Source organism: Apiospora phragmitis, assembly GCF_038363925.1.
Source record: "Apiospora phragmitis strain CBS 135458 chromosome Unknown utg000010l:1.0-9815664.0:1.0-9183399.0, whole genome shotgun sequence".
NCBI classification, from domain to species: domain Eukaryota; kingdom Fungi; phylum Ascomycota; class Sordariomycetes; order Amphisphaeriales; family Apiosporaceae; genus Apiospora; species Apiospora phragmitis.
The window spans coordinates 6,193,296-6,211,213 of record NW_027117409.1 but is presented as its reverse complement, the minus strand read 5'-3'; the positions used below and the strand labels follow the sequence as shown (position 1 = coordinate 6,211,213).

Below are 17,918 nucleotides of genomic sequence, written 5' to 3'. Positions count from 1 at the left end.
ACGAAATACCGAGTAATGGTCGAAAGCCACTGTTCAGTATAGGCACTCGGTATCCCCAGCCCTGGTGAGCATCAAGATGGAAACAATGACGCCGTAGAGCCCTAGGACCTCGGCAAAGATCAAGATGAGTACCATGCCAACGTAGAGGCGCGGCTGTTGAGAACTAGCCCGTACTATCCACAGCCACCGTCGCTCTCCCGGTCAGCATCTATGCGCGCCATCAAGCCCGGAGAAGACAGGATGGACTCACCGCCGGCATCACCAACGATCCCAATGGCGAAGCCCGCTGCCAGGCCACTAAGGCCCACACTGACACCTGCGCCGAGCTGCATGAAGCCCTTATGTAACGACATCATCTCGCTCAGGTCGGCCGAGATGATGACGCTCACGACGAGGCCGTAGATGGACAGAATCTGGGCCATGTTGCACAGAGACTATGGGGGTGTTAGCCGATATCCCTCCCCTCTCCCCTCCTCCTCTCACACGGCGAGTTAGTGAACCGCTGAATGGGAAATACGAACGTATTCTGCATCACTCCCTCGGGACGGAGGATGCCCGACGAGAAGATGGCACCGCTTGACTTGGCTGTCCCATAGGACGCGCCGAAGACGGTGAACACAATGGCTGCAGCGCATCCCGTACCACCGAAGAAGGACTGGCGAGCCACATCGTTAGCTATTCAACGTCTCGTATGATCCAGAAGCTGTCTCATATCACTCGACGTACGGCATAGACAGGGCTACAACCTGGTTAGTTGCGCTCAACGTGGATGCCTATATTGATTGCTCACCAACGATCAGGGTTATAGTTGTCCATGTTTGTGGTGTGAGATCTGGATCTCAATGCCTGATCGATCGGTGTAATGATTGGATTTATGAGGGACTGATGCCAGGACAGATATTGTGTAGTCTACTTGAATGCCATGTCACAGCTTATATACGATACTGTCTGGCGTAACATTATCAAGAGAGACGTGCTCTTCAGCCCATAGACATTGCCTTCATGCTATGCTTACTGACTTGCACTCGCTGCTGAGTTGAGTGATTGGGCGCCTTCATGGCTCCCCGCGTTACGCAAACTTCCAGCCCAGGCAGCCATATAAAACTGCACATGAGTGGCTTCCAACCGAGCGCCAAGGATTATCGTGTAGTCCTATACGGTGCTTGCGTGACCATCTAATGATGTAAGACGCGGTGGGTATATGGTGGCTGGCTTGACAGAATCAGAACCTCGGTCGATTCACGGTATAGCTGCGTAATGGGGAGACGCAGTGGATTTATATCTTGTCGTCGGCCAGTGGTTGCGGCGCTTAGTGTAGTGCGTCGTGCGTGTCATGATGCAAGAATCAGGAGTTGCCGGAGGATCTTCACTGACGTGGTTGCAAAGACGGATAATCTACGCATGAATCCCACGAACTATATATGAGAGATATCCTTTGAATCCTTTCCATCCACTTGTAAGGCTAAGGCTGCGAATGACAAAACCTAAATTGCCTATCGACCCGATTCCTTGGATTCGAGATCCACTCCCCCGACTGGGACTGAGACTGGGACTGCGAGGCTGTTGCGCACGACACTAGTGCATCCAACACCTTAAATAACAACATCCAATATCGAGATGCCTGCGTTGCATGGCAGACAGTCTTGATGTTGGCACAGCCCTGATGCGACTCGCCAAAAGCACCTGAACAGGGTCATCTTGTTAAGTAGTAGGCAATCATAGATGTATCCAGACATGACATGTCCAGCTGATCGAGAAGGACGAGTACTACTGTACTAAACCATAGGAACCATCAATACAGTATCCTATCTAGCGCTATTATTAGAATCCAGACTACAAACGCGCGCCTCGGCCTACAGCTGTTAGCCACCGTCTCGGTCTCGGCGCCGAGCATCCGACTTTGCCGCGATGCTTCGTATGTGGCTGACGAACGTGCAACCCAAGATGGCAGGCTGACAGCGATTAGTAAGAACCTACGCTGCAAATCATGACGGCACCGTTCGCTACTTACCTCTTATGTAATGAACGTCCTGCAATCACTTCCTATGTAGCAGCTAGTCACCCGTTCGAGCCGTTCAAGCCTTGGCTCAGCAAGTAAAATAGGTGGATCGGGGCTCCCCTCAGCCCCTGGTCCGTCCCTGGAAAGACACCCATCCGATGTTTCTGGTTAGCGGCTGGAGTCGGACTCCGCTGCCCGGACACGAAACGTTTCAGACGGGTTTGTCCTCTTTCGGATCAAGTCGTTCCTGTCAGGCCTGCTTACACCGCCCAGAACACCGCCCTTCAAACATTGCCGAATGCCTCCACGATCTGCTGCCTGTTGGACCATCTTTCCTTTAGGGCTGCCTGCACGTGTGTCTCGGTGTGTGCTAATCCATTATCCAGCCAGGCGATGGCCATGCATCGCCCCCCCCCCATATGCATCATCTGCATAGCTTGCGTGCAACTGCCAACAGCGAGGCTTCGGCCTGGGTAAGCGTTCGGACGCGCGGCGCATATCGCTGAGTGGCCTCGCTCTGGGTCTCGGGTCTCGAAACCGGGGTTATCGCTGCCAGGGGAATCCTACCACCCATGGCATGTCGACAAGCCCTGAAGACCCAGAGCTTCAGCCAAGAGAGAACTAGAATACGACCGTACCCCAATGTTAGCTTAGGCCGCCCCCTTCTCACCATGGTAGTATGGGGTGCCCAAGACTCGCAGGCCAGCAGAGCATCTTGGCAGATCTGTTACGCAATACACCAGAGTTACTTGGCGTCCTATGCTGTTTGTTTCTGCTATTTTGGGGCCGCCGACCTGTAACTGGAGCCGCCCCATGGATGCACGTTTAACTGAACTCTCTACTCTGCCCGGCTCATGCAAACAAGGTCAAGTCCTATTTTGCCCTCTGTGTAGTCGTCACAATAGCACTTTCTGTTTCCTTACTCTCTTTTTTTTCTTCTTCCTTCTCTCCATTATCACAAGGCTTACCGGCGGCTGGTTTCTGTTTGGCTCTGGTTTAAGCTCCCGCCACTCTTCTTCATTCCTTTCCTTAGCTCGGCAGGCCGCGTCACGACTTTACGATTCTATTCCTAACCTGTGACTTACGTGTCACTCGGGGCTCGGCCGTTGATCTCTAAACGCATATAGAAGGAAAAGAATCATCTTCGGGCCAGCCGGATCGATGCTGTCATTTTGATAACCTGATTTAATACTCTTTATATTTCCTTTCTGTTTTCTCTATTTCGTCTCGAAACCCACATCGGCGGGACCCAGGATAAAAGTGATTGATATCTGGAGAAAAATCAAGAGTCGTTCTTGGAAGACGAAAAAAAGGGGACTATTTATATCTTCAACTAGAATGAAGGTATCCATCGCCGCCGGCCTCATGGCTGGCCTGCTCTGCACACCCACACAGGCACTCTCGGTGCCCCAGAGGAAATCCAACCAGCCCATGGTTGTCGGCATGGACATGCAGAGGAGAAAGGTCTCAAACCCGATGCAGCGGGATCGGTTACGGAGAAGGGGGACCACGCGGGCAACCTTGGATAACGAGGTACGACGCTGGTGTTCGCACTACTCACGCCCTTAAATATACTAACACGATCCAAAGGAAACATTATACTTCGCCAACGGTACGATAGGGACACCGCCGCAGAGTCTTAGGTTTCATGTCGACACTGGGAGCAGCGACCTATGGGTGAACACGCCGGGCTCGAGTCTCTGCCTGCAATCGTCAAAACCATGCACATTCGCCGGGAGCTACAATGCGAACTCGTCATTCACTTACAAGTACATCGGCAGCTACTTCAACATTTCCTATGTCGATGGATCTGGAGCGTCTGGCGACTACGTCTCGGATACGGTAACCATTGGGCGGACATCGGTCAGCAGTCTGCAGTTCGGAATCGGTTACAAGAGTAGTTCCGCACAGGGCATTCTTGGCATCGGCTATCCCGTCAACGAAGTGCAGGTCGGCCGAGCGAACATGGACCCCTACCCAAACCTCCCGGCTAAGCTGGTAGCTGAAGGTCAGATCCAGTCCAGCGCCTACAGTCTGTGGCTGAATGATCTCGACGCGAGTACCGGCAGCATTCTCTTCGGCGGTGTGGACAAGGCCAAGTACGAGGGCCAGCTGCAGACCCTCCCGATCCAGGCCCAGGCCGGCGTCTTCTCCGAGTTCCTGATCACCTTGACCAGCCTCAGTATGGGCGGCAGCATGGTCGCGAACGACCAGGCCCTCGCGGTCCTCCTGGATTCGGGCTCGTCGCTCACATACCTGCCGGACACTATGGTGGACGATATCTACCGGTCGGTCGGCGCCCAGTACGATCCCAGCGAGGGCGCGGCCTACGTGCCATGCGCCGTGGCCCAGAATAAAACCACCATTGACTTCACGTTCTCGTCGCCGACGATCCGGGTCGGGATGGACGAGCTGGTGCTGGACCTCGTCACCACGAGTGGCAAGCGCCCGACCTTCTCCAACGGCGTGCCGGCCTGTCTCTTCGGCATCGCCCCTGCCGGCGCGGGCACCAACGTGCTCGGCGACACCTTCCTCCGGTCCGCGTACGTCGTCTACGACCTTGCCAACAACCAAATCTCGCTGGCCCCGACCAACTTCAACTCGACCGAGTCCGACGTGCAAGAGATCGGGACCGGCGCGTCCGCGGTGCCGGGCGCCACATTGGTGCAGAATGCTGTGGCCGCCACCTCGGGCATCTCGGCCTCCACGACCAGCGGCCTGGGCCGGGAGAAGAACGCGGCTTCCGGCCCCTCGGTTCCATCGTCAGCGCTACTCGGTCTGCTGTTCTCGCTTGGCATGGGCGTCTTGAGTCTGTCGTGAGAACAAAACGGTATGCGAAGACCACAATCCTTTCTCAAAAAAGAGCAAAAAAGAGAAGCCATTGCATTTGCATTCCATCGCATTCATTAGGTTATCGGATTTGACAATCCTGTCGTTGCATATTTGATTGGTCGATTCCCCCTCCTTTTTATCAGTATATCTACACAAGCATCGCATGGCGTTCACCGGTTGGGTTCCGGGACGAGTAGGTCGGGACACTCCTAATTCCGGAAATTTGGGTGTGAATTATTACCTATGTATTTGCATGAGAGTTGGCACAAAGTACCGACGGCCGCCGGCTACTGATGAGGGGTTAGGCGAGCGATTTATGCTAATGTTCATTCTTGTTTCCCGTCCACATCCCTGGGGACAGATGAGATGGTGGAATATTCGCGGCGAAGTATAGGGAAGACTACTTGCCGTGGCAGATAGATGCTAAAAACTTTTTGGAAAGCTCAATACACAAGTTAATCATTTCCACCTCCTATTGGTCTCGTATTATATCGTCGTACTAGTGAATCATTGCAATTTACATAAGTAAGCATGGTATATATGCATAAGCGCATTTGACATGTTAGGTAGGGTGGTCTTCCATGCGGGAGGAGGTCTGCGTCTTATACCAAGAGTGGCATTGCTGACCTGGACCTTGGACCTTGGCATCAAGTTAGGCCATGACTAGGTAGATGGCAGCCAGGCCTCGGGAATCGCAGTCCGTATCTTGAGAGATGCAATATCTCACAGATCATGATCGACTCAATAGTTGATGCCCCCTTTGAGCCGGCTCGAACGTTGTCTCCGCTTCCCCAGATCAATAACGGATAGCCGGCAACGACAAGCGCGTGCGTGCCGAGAGCAAATGCCATCCAAGTACGATGCGCAATTTCGTTGTCGTTCCGCCATGGCGATGGATTAGGAACAAGACTTCGCCAAGCCAGGCTAGCATTGATGTCCAGATGCGCGGGCTGCGCCCAGTTCAGTTGGCTGGAATGCTGGCTGGAATGCTGGCTGGAATGCTGGCTGGAATGCTGGCTGGAATGCTGGCTGGAATGCTGGCTGGAATGCTGGCTGGAATGCTGGCTGGAATGCTGGCTGGAATGCTGGCTGGAATGCTGGCTGGAATGCTGGCTGGAATGCTGGCTGGAATGCTGGCTGGAATGCTGGCTGGAATGCTGGCTGGAATGCTGGCTGGAATGCTGGCTGGAATGCTGGCTGGAATGCTGGCTGGAATGCTGGCTGGAATGCTGGCTGGAATGCTGGCTGGAATGCTGGCTGGAATGCTGGCTGGAATGCTGGCTCGTCGAGGGATGGGAGCGCAGTGGCTGTGAGCCTACCTAGCGACTACAACATTGGATCCAAGCTAATAATGTTCCTGGGTTTTACTGTACACCACCCATTCATGTCATCCATGTCATCCAATCGCCTTTTGCTTCCGTTCTTTCCCTTTGATTGCTACGGCACCTGATACGATGTTCTTCTTCTAGTGTCCCAGTTTATCGATGATATCCACGTCCGTGTTCCGAGCCTGACAAGTGGAGATGGCATTTTGCTGCTGCTGACAGCACCAGGATGTCTTTTTAAGGGTCCTTAAGTCATGTCCGTCCCTATTGCACTTGGGGGTTCCAGACAATCCAGACAACACACTGGGATCAACGACAAGGGATCTTTCTTCGCCTCAAAGCGCCGTCAAGGAGAGAGGGAAAAAGTGAAACCTCGTGTCTCTCTTCCTGCGTTCTCTTCCTAGATAGGGACGAACATATCGCATCCCTTCACCCCAATTTCAAGAACTAAGCGTCAGCTGTTTCCAGTCTGGATTGAAGGAATAAAAAGCGGAGGCCAGAAAGGGAAAGACCACCTGCACGCAACATCTCCCTGCACTTTCCACGAGGGGCATCTATCTCATCTCTATTGGCTTGGAACTGAAGTGGTTGCTTGCCCTTTCCTCGCTCATTACTACTATATCTATCTGACCACTCTCACCACCTCGACCATCTCGGCATCACGAGCCTATTCCACCGCCACCCTTCCTTTCCAAATCTTGCTCCTGCCATATTCCTATTGGACCCATTGCTCCCGGCCTGGGGCTTGCTTCTTGGTCTATAAGTACGACTGCATTACTTATCTACAGCAGCTTCAGAGATAATAGCTTGCACGTTCGGTTGAAACCAAGGGTTACTTGAAAAGTACGTATAGAAGTGACTCTACGCAGTGTGAAGACTCGGGAAACCCGTTTGGGAGAGCCCGTATCAACCAGGAGATTCGTCATGATTTCGCGCTTGAATTGTGTCTATACTTCGTTATCTAGAGCATCTGGATGATTGACTTACTTATATAGTCGGAAATATTTCAGCCTTCATACCCTCGGGAGCTTCTCGGATATGCATTCACCTCGGGATGGGAGCCTCCCAGCTCCCGCGGCATGGGACAACAAGATCAGGCAGCTTCACCCGGCTTTCTATGTTGCGTAAGTGTCTCCATTCATCAGGGGGCGATTCTGGCGAGGTTCTATGTGAAGGCTGCCTTGGATATATCCAGGAGTCTCGATGGCCACCAGGAGACGGACGCTAACATCGTATCTAGGAGTTGGATATTCTTCAGTAACCTCACTATCCTCTTCAACAAATGGCTACTCGACACAGCTGGATTTCGTAAGTTGGACTCATATACACATTTCACAAGTATTTAGACTAACCAAAATGTACAGGCTACCGTAAGTATATCGCTCTACAGATCACGCTATCAAGGCATTGCAATAAGCTCCATCACTAACGACAACTCATAGCTATCATCCTTACGACGCTGCATCTCATAACAGCAACTGCCTTGACACAACTGTTAGCTCGCTTCACACCGTTGCTCAACTCGAGGCATACCGTTCCCCTCACAGGTCGAATCTATCTGCGCGCCATTCTGCCGATCGGCATGCTGTACACGGCATCTCTGGTCTTCTCTAACCTGTCTTACCTCTTCCTCTCGGTGTCGTTTCTCCAGATGCTCAAGGCATTCGCGCCGGCCACGACGCTACTCATCTCCTGGGGCATGGGCATCACCAGCCCCCAGATGACGGTCTTCTATAACGTGCTCGTCATCGTTGTCGGGGTCCTCATCAGCTCCGTGACCGAGGCGCAGTTCAACTGGCTCGGCTTCATGTTCGCGCTGGGCGGGACCCTGGCCGAGAGCATGCGGCTCCTCTTGATCGAGGTGCTGCTTAAGCGCGAGGCGGGCGACGGGGCGCGCATGGACCCGCTGGTCGGGCTCTACTACTACGCCCCAGTGTGCGCCGTGCTGAACGGGATCGTGTCGTTGTTCACGGAGGTGCCGCGGTTCAACTGGGCCGACCTGGAGAGGGTGGGAGTGCCGGCGCTGGGTTTGAACAGTCTCATAGCCTTCATGCTCAACGTGGCAAGCGTCTTCTTGGTAAGTATTAAGAACGTGCTTTTTATTAAACAGCCTACCAGATCCCAGGTTCATTGGAAGTATACAGAACTTGACTGACATTGCTACAGATCGGGAGAACATCGGCCCTGGCCATGAACCTGACGGGCATCTTGAAAGCCATTCTGCTCGTCGTGGCATCGATGCTCATCTGGGGCGCCCCGGTCACCCTGATGCAAGCATTTGGGTACAGCATCGCGCTCGTGGGCATGTTCTACTATTCGATGGGCCCCGACACAACCAACGCCCACTTCGAGATGTGCAGATCCTGGGTAAAGGGCCAAGCTGGAAATTCCGAGTCGGATAAATCCGAAGCCACATCAGAACCCGAGTCCGGGATGATGAGCCGGCTTCGTAGGGTTCTGGCTGCCCCCTGGGGCGGGTATTCTAGTCTGCCAGCTTCGGACGAGGTAGACCATGTTTACGAGATAGATGATCTAGAGACTGGGCCGCAACAAAGTGGCTTGAAAACGCCGTCTTCCATTACGGTAGAGAAGCCTGTTTCTGCCGAACGAAACAGCTGAAAGAGGCTTGCGGGTGTGGACAGGGATATAGAGCATTGAATAATTTAATCCCTAAAGACGTGCAGGGTTTATGGTATTTCACAATCATGAGACAGGCCGTCCATACGACTTCCGCCTGATCAATGTGACATACACTCCAGGATTTAAGAGACAATGGTAACGGTGTGACGCCGACCAGACATGGCTAGGCTTTCCGCAAATGGATATCGGCGCAGAAGAGGTGCTGGTCACATACCACCTCCAGTTGAACATAACACTTCAGAAGCCAGCCGTCTCCTCGGCACAAATACTGTTTATCTCCTTTCCTCTCACACATCGCCATGATTTCCCCATTATCTAGGTTCTGTATCTCCCGTCTCACGTTCCTGGCCGTAAGCCGCGACCCCTCGACATTTAATTTGGAACCATATATGTTGCTTTGACCATTCACCCAACTGTTGTTGGTCCAGTTCTCTTATACCTAGGACCACAAGGAAGTATGACGATGCCGGATTCTCGTCCAGCGCGCCGTCAGAAGTATCATGTGTCATCGACTTGCGAAAAGCAAGGACAAATGGTTCTTGCTTGCCCCAGTGAAACCCCTGGAACAATTTATTTCTCTCATCCCATTGATAGGGCGGATATGCAAAGGCCAGACGGTACGGCCAGGCCACCGCGGGCGGCAAAGTCCGGACCCATAAAGCGGTTACGTCGCCGATGCCGCCCGCCAACATCAGGTCTTGGAGAGAGCTACGCTCCTTGAGCACAAAGAAGCTGTTTACTTCGTACTTTGTCCAGGATTCAAAGGACGGCAGCTCAGTGGACCAGATCCGCGACCAGGTGTCCCCAGTGCCGAAGCGCTTGGCCAGGTATATGCCCGCGCGCAGGCGGGGTTTCATGTCGAAGCCTACTTCTTTGCAGGCTAGCTGCACGTGGAAGATCTCGTAGCCGCGGCCGAAAATTTGACGGTCAAACTTGCGAGCTGGAGCAACGAATTGCACGCCGCGGTTGCTGACCGTCATGGGGTCGAACTGCTTCGAGCTCGACCAGCGAGGTTGGCAAGGGTAGAAGTTGGCCGAGTCGGCAAAGGCGTCCAGCGAGGTGGTGAAGACGCCAGTGAGATAGTGATCGTCCCCGTCGCCGCTGCTTCTCCAAGCGAAAAGTGTCGCGTCATCGTATTCTCGCACGATCTGATCCTGGAGCCGGATGAAGGCCCGCTTCCCTTCGCCATATAGCATGGGCATTGAGATGTCGAAGATGCCCAGCAGACAGTAGGCCATGTCTTCGGAGCGTGTAGTCTGTCGCCGCGATGCCCAGGACATCTTCTGGGCCACGCTAAGGAGGTGCAAGCTGCCGCCTTGGAGGGCTGTGGGGTCTATGGCCGTGATGCTATGCAGCTGGTCAAGCATGGTTGACTTGAGGCCTACGAAGTCCCAACGCCGACCATAGAATTTTAGCTCGCACGGTGCGATCAACTCCTGGACTATGGGAAGTGAAGGATTAGTGGCTGTTGCTTACACTCTCCCGTCTTGATCACCAACCATGGCCTCTGAACAAGATGTCAATCAAAATTCTCTCTGCTTACGTATCCAACCTCGAGAGAACCTACGGCTCTTCTCGAAGTCTCTCCCATCTGGGGAAACGTCGCTGAGATAGGCATAGCAGACAGCCGCGTCGCGGTACCATTTGAACATGGAGTTTATAGACTCGGACAGCTCGGACGAAGAAGACTTGTCAATGCAGAGCGTATCGGCCCACAGGTAGTCCAAGCCATCCTCAAGGGCCTGCTCGCACACCTTTCGGATCTTGTACCAGCCCTCCCGGTCTCGTGCTGAATGACTTCATTGTGTAAGTGTTCAAAGGTGACCTCTTCCAATTCCCACGTGTGCGAGAGGATGGCATACGGAGGCGGCGGCTCTTGTAGGAACTCCTTTAGAGTCTGGGTGCGGCAGTTCAAGAGCCTCATTATTGCCACAACACAACTGACTGGTCGAGATGGAGACAGAGTCAAAAGACTCATTGAAAGCGGAGGCCATTGGAGGCCTATATGTAGCCAGCTCTCTAGCTTGAAGTGCGTTCAGCTTCATGCTGATGCTGCACTTCGAGTTGGCGGTTGCCACGCATTGTGACGTATGACGTGTGACAGAACGCCAGCCGGTTGAAGTTGATTCGCCAGGCCAACGATTGCAAAGGTATAACATCGACTTACCATGCATGTGTACGGATTGACATATATCTTCAACTACTTACCAGGTATCTTACCAATATACTGCATGTGGGAAAAGAATGAACGGGCTCCATGTCACATCAATCTGATGGAAATGTCCCGCACTTGAGCACTGCAGATCGATCTTGGCCGCCCCCGTAAGGTTAGGCTAGGCAAGTGGTCCAGTAGTCCCAAGCAACAAGCAAAGCAAAAGCACGGACCTGACAGTGCTTCGTCATCGGTCTCGATCAATCCCAATCAAAGCAGGCTCTCGCTTTCCAAGGCTTAACTTGACCTAAAGGCTGGGGCCCAGTCAAGGCACCCGGTTTCCATAGTGTAGCCAATGCTAATCCCCCCCCCCCACTCCCCATGAGCATCTACACCTTCGTTGTCGCACATCATCTTTCTTCCCCCATTGAATCAAAGCTGCCCTTTTATGATACCGTCTGTCGTCGCACATGAAGACAATGACCACAAGGCATATCATTCACTAGATTCGTGAAGCTGCTGTGTTAGGCGACACATTCATTCGTCACTCTCTTCCCACCTTCCCCCCACCTTGCTTCGCCCGCGGCCGCATTGCTATTGTTGTTGGGATTGTCGCCGCTGCCGTCGCTCTCGAGTCTGAGGTAATCTTGCCCATAGCAATTACAACGAGCGCCAGACCAATCATCACATTAAGATTACCGGGTCACGCCTCGGATTGATACTGATTGTCGACTCATTAATCGCATTGTTTGTGAACGCCGCGCAGCAACAAGATGTGGAACGACGAGGAAGATAACAACCCATATGGGACCAGCTTTGACAGGCGGGATTCGGTGACCTCGTCTTCTGTAAATGCTGCCTCCCCGACCCCTCGCGACTGTAAGTCCATATTTGTGGCATTACTTGCAAAGCAGCTGCACCATCCTCGTTGCCTGATGCGTCCCTCCATCTGCTATGTCTGGCCACATGAACAGCTCCCAGGCGGATGTCCAGTGGGATGACATTCCTCTGGAAAACCCTCCCTCGCCACCGAATGAAGCTGATCTCGAATGGATATTTGCAGACAACCCGCGCTTCGCCGAGCCACAGACGCCCTCCACCACTAGCGAGGAGGCGCCACCCCCTCCGCAATCGTACGGCCAGGAAGTAAGCGACGCCGATAGTGACGAGGAGTATGCTGCGCAGGCCCGGGCCCAAGTTTCCCGGCGGAAGGCTGGTGGATACAGCAGTCGCATCGAGCAGATCATCTACGAGAACCCTGAGCTTCCCATCATGATCACGGATGCCGGCAAGAGCGTGGAAAGTGGCGGTCGCTATATCGTCTACACGATCCGTACTGGCGACCTGGAGGTTCGCCGCCGATACTCCGAGTTCGCTTCCCTACGAGATGCGCTCACTAGACTTCACCCGACTCTCATCATTCCTCCGATACCCGAGAAACACACCATGGCCGATTACGCCGCAAACCCTACCAATGCCAAGCAAGATCAACAAATAATCGACTTGAGAAAGCGCATGTTGGCAGTTTTTCTTAACCGTTGCCGAAAGATGGATGACTTACTAAGTGATGGTGTCTGGTGGAGGTTCCTGGATCCTAACGTCAGCTGGAACGAAGTTCTCCAAAGCCATCCCGTGGCCTCGATCCCGAAGTCCATCCTTAAGGCACCTCCTCTGGATACCGCCAACCCGAGCGACGCGCACTCGCATCTTCCGATCCCTGCTACTTCCTCCAAGTTGAAGGGCGCATCGGCAGCTGGCCCTCCTTCGACCTTTGATAGCCCTAGCGCTACGACCGGACCGCAGATACTTCAGCGATTTCCACCTGACACCCATAGCCTAACCGAACAGGAGCTGGACCCCTACTTCAACAGCTTCGAGGCGTCAATCAAAGACATGGAGCACCTCCTAATGGGCTCGATGGAGAAGGTCAACCGTCGAACACTGAGCCACTTGACGGCGCTATCTGGGGATATGTCTGATTTAGGTGCCAAGTACAACGCTTTCGCCCTTTCAGAGCAGGACTCCTCACTCGCTGCAGCTATCGAGCGTGTTGGCCAGGCCGCCGACTCTTCGTACATAGCGACAGAAGAGCTGGCCGGTTCCTTGGGCGCCAGCTTTGCCGAGCCCATGCGCGAAAATGCTCAATTTGCCAGCGTTATTCGGGGCGTTCTTCGCTATAGGACACTGAAGAGGGTACAGCAAGAGATGACCAATGACGAACTTATTAAAAAGCGCATGCTCCTCGATCAACTTGAACGAAGCGAAGCCGAGGCTCGGAGGATTGAGCAATATCTCAGTAGCAGCCAGCAGATTGGTAGCGCACAACAACAGCACCAGCCACCCCGCCGATCGTCGAGTATGAAGGAGAACTCCACGTCGCAGCATCATCGAGAGAGCAGCGGCGAGGATACGGCTTCCATTGATTCCGATTTCCCCCCTACGCATGGCGATTTCTCCTCGGCGCCTTCGGCACGAGTTGGAGCCCCTGAGCGGTCACCACCTACTCACAAGAAAATGCCCAGCACCAACTCCATTACTAACAAGATTTTTGGTCCTATTCGACATGCTGTTCAGGGCGTTGTAGACGTGGACCCTGAGCGGACCAGACGTGATACGATGGGAAAGACTCATGAGAGTATTGAGCACCTCGAGCAGGCCCAGGTTGCTGCTGCCCAGGACGTGAAGGATGCTAGTGGAAGCATTCTGAAGGATCTGAAGCGATTCCAAGGCGAAAAGGAAGATGATCTGAGACGTTACATGGTGAGTTTGACCGGCATTCTTCTATAATCCGACATGCGTATTTCTAACATATTCCGTACAGCTTGCATATGCAAAAAGCCAGATCGAATGGGCACGAAAGAACAAAGAAGCCTGGGAGGAAGCCAAAGCCGAGATTCAGAAGATCGAGGAGACTTGAATGATTATGCGGAGGGTCTCGCATGATAGCATCAATGAACAGGTCGTTTGAGCCCGACCAAAGCCCAGCGCTGATAAGCGCCCTTATGGATATGGCGTTTCAGAGCTGCGCATTACACTGATGTGTTATAGTACTGTACATCCTCTCAAGAGAAGGATAGTCTAATACAATTGATCATACCCCGTCTATTATGGTTCTTCAAGCTCTCATGGAGTTTGTTTAGTTTACAACATTGATCACTGTATCCAGCGTAACATGTCCTTGCATTCTACATGAGGTAGATCATGCTCGACATCTGCAAAAAAGAAGCGGTTAGTCGTGACTCTCACTTTCTGCTGCTGATTTTGCTTCTCTAGATGGGGAACAGGAAGTGTTTTTATTTTTAAGGAAAACAAGAAACTTACGATTCCAGAACCCTTCGTTCTTGGGAGCGCTCATGGCGTTGCTCCGCATGATCTTCTCCTCGTACTCCTGCCGGCTCTTGACGGCGTAGTGGTGCAGGCTGAGACGGTCGCGCGTGATGGGCTGGCGGAAGGCGAAGTGCGCGACGGTGTCGTTGTGCTCGCCCACGGTGACCTGTTGCGGGGGCCGGAGGGCGAACTTGTGCGGGTTGATGGGCCGGTCGTAGTCGCGCACGCGCACGATGGACTTGATGTGCTTGTTGTCGGACCCCTCGCCGCGGTGTGCCGGGTCGTCGTAGATGCACTCCGTGTACGCCGCCCGCACCGAGTCGGCCCGCGTCAGCCGCCCGTTGGACGTGTGCATCTGCCAGTTCACGCCCAGCGCGCCGACGTGCGGAAGGGGCTCTAGCTCGCGGAGGATGGATTCTGAGCTCTCTTGTTCTTCGACGCCGCCGACGCCGTTCCCTCCAGTGGTTGTGTTCTTGTTGCTGCTGGTGCTACTGCTGGCTTGGGAGGATGCCGTTGACGAGGATGAAGAAGATGGCCACAAGTAAGACAATAGCGAAGGAGAGGAAGATGATGATGTGGCAGGAGCCGGCGGCGGCGGCGGCGAGGCCCCCAAGACGTCCAGGAACTCGTCGGCGTCGATGAAGGCCATCCAGGTGTGGTTCGCGCCCCAGACGTTGATGCAGTCGTTGTAGACCTTGTGCTGCATGTCGTGGACGCGCATCGACTCGTCGTGGTAGACAAAGGTCAGCGCCGCGGCGGGCACGCCGTATCCGCCGTCCCGCCCCAGCGACGAGAGCGGCGGCCGCGACCCGTCGTCCATGATGTAGAAGCGCCGGACGCCGATGTTGTAATAATGGTGTTGTAAAAACTCGGGCAGGTCCGGGCCCTGGTCCCGGACGGCGAGGCAGATGGCTACGTATTCGTTTCGTTGTTGTACTTCCGGATTGGCCGATGGGGTTGATCCCTCTGCTTTTGTGGACTCCGTCGTCATCGTCAGAAGGGTGCTGCTGCTGAGATCACCGCCGCCGCCGCCTCCACGATAACGATGGTCCGGTATTATCTTCGCCGAAGAGGCCACCGGGCGATTCGCCGCCGCCGCCGCAATGGTGGCATAATAGGCGCCGCCGTATAGAGTCATCGCCGGTATCAGGAGAAGGGTGAGCGCGCAGACGACGCAGATGAGACCGCATCTCGTCACGTGTCTCGCCAGCAACGGCCTGGGCGGCGACGACAATAACGAGTAGGCCGTCATCTATAACACTATGGGTAAAGTGAACTCCAAAGTTGCGCGTTTCGGTGACCCTCGATTCTCGGCGGCAGATTATGGAGATTGGGATAATTAGCGACGTGATAAACTAACGACAAAGTATTGGCGGATGGATAGCTAGCAAAGGGATAGCTGGCGAAGGGATAGCTGGCGATGTGGTCGCTGGTGGTAATCTATCGTATCATATGCCTTTAAGACATCGTATATCTAAACAAGCATTCCAAGCAGCGAAGCTGGGAATGTTTCACCGGTGACAAATGTGAAGCGATAGCAGCGCGGGAAGATGTCTATTGGCTTCACATCCGGACCCTCCTGCAAGTGAAGTAATAGACCATTACATTCCCTAAAGACCCATCGCCATCCTCCAGGCATCGTTGAGTATTCCTAGACACTCCACGACATAAGCTGGACGGATATGTGGTACTTCGCTTCACTTGGCAGGCCTATAGTAGGAGGATATTTAACGTTCTCCATCTGCAGGGGCGCCAACAGGGGAAACGGGTGTATTTTCCGTGACGCGAGGCTGTGTAGAGGAAAGGGTTCAGGTCGGACTCTCGATGTCAAGAACTCGTCAATGTCAGACTCGGATTTGACATACACAGCTGCTCGGACGACTCCTGAACTGTGGGTGGTAGTCAAGTAAAACTGTCATGTCGTATTATTCCGGAGCCTTACTGCCCCCTGCCAGCTCCGCTCAGTCTTTTGCGGGTCACGTTCGAGCATCCGCCCGGGAGATCGTTGGGATCGCAGAGATCTGAAACTCAGGGTTTTGAGATGTTCGCGACTTATGGAATCGTTTGAATAGAGGAATTTTAGGGGCGAACCCTTTCTTTTGATTGGGATGACCAAAACGCCCACCATGGAAGACCTTGCGAGCCCGAGCTGCCGCCCTCTCCTGTAGTTTATGGACTGACGTCTTTCTTCGCGACCTCTATAACCTCGTTACAATGAACCGAACTCCCAAGTGACATACAACTCTGCACGCCATACGAGTATGGAACTTGATCCCCAAAGGCAGTGTAGGTCGCTATGCTCCGAACCATCCCTCAAACTCCGTATCGCGCCTAGAAATCAAAAGCCCTTCCCCTTCCTTTAGGCTTTGCCACCTCCTTTAGCCTTATGCTGGAGCATTACGATCGAGTATCTTGGCAACATTAGTTTGGTAGTTCGAAATGACCGTGGAGAGAATACTTACGCAACGATGCCTCCTACGGCAATGAGGACACCAATGACCGACTTATCGCCGACTCCGCGACCAGAAGTAGCCCAGCCGAGCGCAACGATCGTGCATGTCTTGAGATGTCCAACAACAGTACTAGAAACCGGACCGGTCTTGGCAATGATGAAGAATTGGGAGATGTTGATCAGGGAGGCGAAAGCGCCGGACTGGATTAGTTGTTAGCCCCGTGTACACGAGCGATGCGGTTTTGAAGGGCGATTTTACCATCAATATCATGACCCACCGGCTAACCGGCAGCTCGGTCCAGGTGGGAAAGGTGTCGACAAAGGGGAATAACGTAGAGCAATAGGAAAGCAGCTACGGGAGCCTGGTTGAAGAGCAGCTGCATGCTGGTCATTTGCAGTTTTCGGTGGTAGCTCGCAATCCAGACTGTGTACAAGGACGAGGCGAAAATACCACAGAATGCAAACATGACGCCCAAGCCGGACGTGGTCTTCACATTGGCGTCCTTTGTCGGAAGAGAGTCGTAGTAGGAGACCATGCCCACACCCATGCACGCGGGTATCAGAGCCAACAAGGCGTTTCGAGGCAAAGTGGCTTTGTAGAGCACAAAGTTCATCAGCGCGACCGTAGGGGTCAGCATGATCCGTGCGACTTGGTAGAAAGTGACACTGGAGAATGCCAGGGACAAGTTTGGCAGAATGACGTTCAATGCCATGGCGACACAAAGGGGAAGAATCTCGCGGATGGTGGTCCTGCGCGGCGCGAAGAAGGCCAGCTGTGGCCGCGACAGGATGAATAGCGTGAGGAAGGTGACGAAGAAGTGGAATGCCGCGAAGCTGAGTTGCACGAGTTTCAGGGGAGGGGTCCGAGAAGATGGCCTTGTTGGTGAAGACGATGCCAATGGTGGCCAGAGTATTCACAACCATCCATATTATCGCCGTGGTCATGCCGCCGCTCTTCTTGGGCGGCGCTTCCGGTGTCTGGGGATGCGTTTGCTGGTCGTCGTCCTCGTTCTTGCCCAGCAGACCGTCATTTTCTCGGCTGTTTTGAGCTTCTGCGTCGTCCACGGCTGTGTGCTGAGATATGCGATCCTGATTGCCCCCATCAAAGCTGCTATACTTCTCATTGTCGCCTTCCGTCGATAAAGAGGCAACAGATGCCGGCCCTGCGGCGTGGGCGGTGCCTGGAGCCAT

General features: G+C 53.7%; 8 protein-coding genes across 8 annotated transcripts; 3 read left to right on the top strand and 5 right to left on the bottom strand.

Moving 5' to 3' along the window:
* Positions 1 to 33: 33 nt before the first annotated feature.
* On the bottom strand, positions 34 to 816 carry PG994_011650 (V-type ATPase; the record flags this gene model as incomplete). Its single annotated transcript, XM_066863059.1, has 4 exons — positions 34 to 173; positions 251 to 434; positions 518 to 675; positions 795 to 816. The coding sequence occupies 4 exons, from the start codon at positions 814 to 816 to the stop codon at positions 34 to 36; spliced, it is 504 nt and encodes a 167-aa protein (XP_066712169.1).
* Positions 817 to 3,337: 2,521 nt separating this feature from the next.
* On the top strand, positions 3,338 to 4,819 carry PG994_011649 (aspartic-type endopeptidase protein; the record flags this gene model as incomplete). The annotated part of the gene is made up of 2 exons (XM_066863058.1): positions 3,338 to 3,532; positions 3,590 to 4,819. 2 exons carry the CDS (start codon positions 3,338 to 3,340, stop codon positions 4,817 to 4,819), a joined length of 1,425 nt encoding a protein of 474 aa, XP_066712168.1.
* A 936-nt stretch (positions 4,820 to 5,755) lies between these two features.
* Positions 5,756 to 6,213, bottom strand: PG994_011648 (uncharacterized protein; the record flags this gene model as incomplete). The annotated part of the gene is made up of 2 exons (XM_066863057.1): positions 5,756 to 6,146; positions 6,200 to 6,213. 2 exons carry the CDS (start codon positions 6,211 to 6,213, stop codon positions 5,756 to 5,758), a joined length of 405 nt encoding a protein of 134 aa, XP_066712167.1.
* A 981-nt stretch (positions 6,214 to 7,194) lies between these two features.
* On the top strand, positions 7,195 to 8,775 carry PG994_011647 (triose phosphate 3-phosphoglycerate phosphate translocator; the record flags this gene model as incomplete). Its single annotated transcript, XM_066863056.1, has 5 exons — positions 7,195 to 7,280; positions 7,352 to 7,464; positions 7,521 to 7,526; positions 7,599 to 8,233; positions 8,323 to 8,775. 5 exons carry the CDS (start codon positions 7,195 to 7,197, stop codon positions 8,773 to 8,775), a joined length of 1,293 nt encoding a protein of 430 aa, XP_066712166.1.
* A 332-nt stretch (positions 8,776 to 9,107) lies between these two features.
* PG994_011646 (uncharacterized protein) lies at positions 9,108 to 9,776 on the bottom strand (the record flags this gene model as incomplete). The annotated part of the gene is made up of 1 exon (XM_066863055.1): positions 9,108 to 9,776. One exon carries the CDS (start codon positions 9,774 to 9,776, stop codon positions 9,108 to 9,110), a length of 669 nt encoding a protein of 222 aa, XP_066712165.1.
* Positions 9,777 to 11,721: 1,945 nt separating this feature from the next.
* PG994_011645 (uncharacterized protein) lies at positions 11,722 to 13,865 on the top strand (the record flags this gene model as incomplete). The annotated part of the gene is made up of 3 exons (XM_066863054.1): positions 11,722 to 11,841; positions 11,930 to 13,708; positions 13,770 to 13,865. The coding sequence occupies 3 exons, from the start codon at positions 11,722 to 11,724 to the stop codon at positions 13,863 to 13,865; spliced, it is 1,995 nt and encodes a 664-aa protein (XP_066712164.1).
* Positions 13,866 to 14,101: 236 nt separating this feature from the next.
* PG994_011644 (uncharacterized protein) lies at positions 14,102 to 15,527 on the bottom strand (the record flags this gene model as incomplete). The annotated part of the gene is made up of 2 exons (XM_066863053.1): positions 14,102 to 14,160; positions 14,270 to 15,527. The coding sequence occupies 2 exons, from the start codon at positions 15,525 to 15,527 to the stop codon at positions 14,102 to 14,104; spliced, it is 1,317 nt and encodes a 438-aa protein (XP_066712163.1).
* Positions 15,528 to 16,634: 1,107 nt separating this feature from the next.
* Positions 16,635 to 17,918, bottom strand: PG994_011643 (Solute carrier family 35 member E3; the record flags this gene model as incomplete). Its single annotated transcript, XM_066863052.1, has 4 exons — positions 16,635 to 16,686; positions 16,738 to 16,928; positions 17,060 to 17,230; positions 17,280 to 17,918. 4 exons carry the CDS (start codon positions 17,916 to 17,918, stop codon positions 16,635 to 16,637), a joined length of 1,053 nt encoding a protein of 350 aa, XP_066712162.1.